Source organism: Rhincodon typus, chromosome 8, assembly GCF_021869965.1.
Source record: "Rhincodon typus isolate 14 chromosome 8, sRhiTyp1.1, whole genome shotgun sequence".
NCBI classification, from domain to species: Eukaryota; Metazoa; Chordata; class Chondrichthyes; order Orectolobiformes; family Rhincodontidae; genus Rhincodon; species Rhincodon typus.
In genome coordinates, this window is record NC_063339.1 from 94,293,989 (window position 1) to 94,298,251 (window position 4,263).

At 43.6% G+C, this 4,263-nt stretch overlaps 1 protein-coding gene across 1 annotated transcript; it reads left to right on the forward strand.

Moving 5' to 3' along the window:
* The first annotated feature begins 2,725 nt into the window (after positions 1 to 2,725).
* Positions 2,726 to 3,462, forward strand: LOC125483828 (zinc finger protein 391-like). Its single transcript, XM_048600523.1, has 2 exons — positions 2,726 to 2,991; positions 3,231 to 3,462. Exons 1-2 carry the CDS (start codon positions 2,726 to 2,728, stop codon positions 3,460 to 3,462), a joined length of 498 nt encoding a protein of 165 aa, XP_048456480.1.
* The last annotated feature ends 801 nt before the right edge of the window (positions 3,463 to 4,263 follow it).

The window sequence follows — 4,263 nt, forward strand, 5'->3', positions numbered from 1 at the left end:
AGGGATATGTGCCAGATGCAGGCAGATGGGATTAGTTTAAATATAAAACTTGTTTATTTAATATAAATTTCAAATTTCTAAATTGGAGTAAGGCCAACTTTGACAGTATTGGGCAAGAACTTCCAAAAGATGATCGGGAGAGGCAATTCGCAGGTAAAGGGATGTTTGGAAAGTGGGAGGCCTTCAAAAATAAAATAAGGAGAGTCCAGAGACAGTATGTTCCTCTTCATGTGAAGGGCAAGGCTGGTAAGTGTAGGGGATACTGGATAACTAGAGAAATTGAGGCTCTGGTCAAGAAAAAGAAGGCAGCACATGTCAGGTATTGACAGAAGGAATTGGGTCAATCCCTCGAAGTATAAGGGCAGTAGGAGTATACTCGAGGGAAATCAGGACGGTGAAAAGGACACATGAGCTATCTTTGGCAAACAGGGTTAAGGGGAATCCCAAGAGACTCTGAAACTACATTTGGGACAAAAAAGCAACTACGGAGAAAATAGGGCCCCTTTAAAGATCAACAAGGCTGTCTATGTGTGGAACGGCAGGCTGAGATAGTAAATGAGTATTTCGTAACAGTATTTGCTGCAGCGAAGGATATGGAAGCGAGAGAACTTGGAGACATAAATAATGAGTAGTGAAAAGTGTCCATATTACAGAGGACAAGGTGCTGGACGTCTTAAAATGCATAAAGTTGGATAGGTCCCTGGCACCTGATCAGGTGTTATCCACAAACTCTGGGGGAAGCTAGAGAAGTAATTGCTGGGCCCCTTGCTGAGATATTTGTATCACTGATAGACGCCGGTGAGGTGCCAGAAGACTGCATGGCTAATGTGGTGCCATTCTTTAAGGAAGGTGGTAAGGAAAAGCCAGGGAACTATCGAGCGGTGAGCCTGATGTCAGTGGTGGGTAAAATGTTGTAGGGGATTCTGAGGGACAGGATTTGCATGTGTTTGGAAAAGCAAGGACTGATTAGGGATAGTCAACATGGCTTTGTGAGTGGGAAACGTTGTCTCACTAACTTGATTGAGTTTTTTTGAAGAAGTGACAAAGAAGATTGATGAAGGCAAAGCAGTGGACATTGTCTATATGGACTTCAGCAAGGCATTCACCAAAGCTCCACATGATAGACTGGTTAGCAATATTAGATCAAATGGAATCCAGGGAGAGTTGGCTATTTGAAACAAAATTGGCTTGAAGGCAGGAGACAGGATCATGGTGGAAGGTTGTATTTTTAAGTCTGGAGGTCTATGAACAGCAGTGTGCTGCAAGGATTGGTGCTGGGTCCACTGCTCTTTGTCATTGATATAAATCATTTGGAATGAATATTGGAGGAATGATTAGTAAGTTTGCAGATGACACTAAAATTGTTGGTGTAGTAGACAGCAAAGAAGTTTACCTCCAAGTACAATGGGAACTTAATCAGAAAGGTCGATGGGCCAAGGAGTGACAAAAATAAGTTTAGTTCAGATAAATGTGATATATTGGTATTTTGGTAATGAAAATCAGGGCAGGACTTAAACACTTAATGATGAGGCCCTAGGGACTGCTATGCAACAGATTCTCCTTGGGGTCCAGGTGCACAGTTCCTTGAAGGTGGATTGCAGGTACAGAACGTAGTGAAGATGATGTTTTCTATGCTTGCATTTATTGGTCAGTGCATTGAGTATAGGAGTTGGGAGGTCATGTTATAGGCTAAACAAGACATTGATTATGCCGCTTTTGGAATACTGTGTTCAGTTCTGGTCTCCCTGCTATAGGAATGATGCTGTTAAACTTGGCAGGATGCAGAAAAAATTGACAAGGATGTTGCAAGAGTTGGAAGTTTCGAGCTGCAGGGAGAGGCTGAATACCCTGGGGCTATTTGCCCTGGAACATTGAAGGCTGAGAGGTAACTTTATTGAGGTTAATAAAATTATGGTGGGCATAGGGTGAATAGCCAAGGTGGTTTTCCCAGGGTAGGGGAGACTGGAACGAAACACATTGGTTTAAGCTGAGAGGGAAAGTTTTAAAAGGGAAAGCGGGTGGTGCCTGTGTAGAATGAGCTGCGAGAGGAACTGGTAGAAGCTGGTACAATTGCAACATTTAAAAGGCATCTGGATGGGTACTTGAATAGGAAGGGTTTAGAGGAGTATGGGTCAAATGCTTGCAAATGGGATTAGATTAATTTAGGATATCTGGTCAGCATGGACAACTGGGACAAAAGGGATTGTTTCGTGTTGTACAACTCTAAGCATTTTTTGTTTTCATTTCAGATTTCCACAATTTTACTTCTGCACTATTCTTAGTCTTTCAGACGAATCAAAACGTTGAGTTACAGATCTATACAATGCCTGTCCTTCCTCCCTGGCTCTCCCACCTCTCTCTTTCGGTAGTTTTGTGCAAACACTGACTGGATCCCTTACCTGGAGGATATTTATGAATGAATTTGTTCTAATGATAATCCAGCACATTCCCCAAGTGTCGCTCCACAAATGTCCAGAGGATGTCTCTCAGTTTCACAATCTGTGTGTTCTCTTCTGGTTTCTCACTCACTGCACTTACTTTCTGTTTGAAAGCTTAGTTTGCAATTGGAGAATTCAAAAAGTTCCACATCCAGATCTGACAGTCACTTTGTTTATCACAACCCAATTATCTCAGGATTTTGAACATTGAAGGAAAAAGCAGCATTCACATTGGGGAGAAATGCACATGGTCTGTGTGTCGAAGAGTCTGTGAAGATTTATCTGAAATGTCCAAACACCAGCGCAGTGACACTGGGGAGAGACTGTGGAAATGTGCGGATTGCAGGAAGGAATTTCTTTACCCATCCCAGCCAGAAACTCACCAACAGAGTCACACTGGAGAGAAACCATTCACCTGCTCCGATTGTGGGAAAGCATTCGCTCAGTCAGCAAATCTGCAAACGCACCAGAGAATACACACGAGAGAGAGACCATTCACCTGCTCTGGTTGTGGCATGGGATTCACTCAGTCATCTAATCTGCTCAAACACCAGTGAGTTCACACTGGAGAGAAACCATTTACTTGCTCGGAATGTGGGGAAGCATTCACTCAGACAACACAACTGCTGATACACCAGCGAATTCACACTGGAGAGAGACCTGTTCTGTGTGTGGGAAAGGCTTTGCTTACTCGAACTCCCTGCTGATACACCAGCGAGTTCACTCAGGGGAGAGACCATTCATCTGCTCCCAGTGTGGGAAGGGATTCACTTGCTCATCTAACCTACTGAGACACCAGAACGTTCACACTGGGGAGAAACCATTCACCTGCTCCAAATGTGGGAAAGCATTCACTTGGTCATCCTCCCTGCTGGAACACCAGCAGGTTCACACTGGGGGGAGACCATTCACGAGGTCTGAGTGTGGGAAAGCATTCACTCAGCCACTCAAACTGTTAACACACCAGCGATTTCACAAAGAACCACAGTTGAAGGATTTTACCGTCACTCTCACTATCAAATGAACCATGGTTTTGGGCTGTTTGTACTGATGTTACTAATCCCTGCTCAATTGAAGGGGCTGGTATTGTGGATAAAATGTTAATAACAGTTGTGTATCTGTAAGGTAGAGCTTGGAAATAGTCACGTTGTCACCATTCATCAACACATTCACACTGACGAAAGACTATCCACCTGCACAGTATGTGAAAAGGATTTCCTGGTTCATTAGGACCGGTTAACTACCAGCAAATTTCTGAGGAACTGTTGATTGTTTTTTGATTCTGCTGTTAGCTATATCCAAACCATGTTTTTTGGGCTTGTTTCTGGAGATCATAGAATCCCTCCAGTGTGGAAGCAGACCATTTGGCCTATCAAGTCCACACTGAACTTATGAAGAGTGTCCTACCCAGACCCACACCCAATCTTGGTAACACTGCATTTAACATGGCTAATCCACATAGTCTGCACATACCCGGGCACTATGGGCAATTTAGCACAGTCAATCCACCCTAACCTGCAAATCATTAGACTGGCAGGAAGCCAGAGCAACTGGAGGAAACCTGCACAGACACAGAGATTGTGCGAACTGCACACAGACAGCAGCCTGAGGCTAGAATCAAATGCAGAAATAGAAACAGTAAACATCCATTCAGCCCTTTGACCTTGTTCCTCCTGTCATCTACCTCCATTCTACCTTCTCAAATTATCCCCATTTCCCTCACTTCTGATGTACAAAAATCTAACAATGCCTGATTTGGAAACACGAGATGACTAAGAATCCACAGCTCCCTGGAATAGAGAATTCCACAGTTTTACAGTGGTGC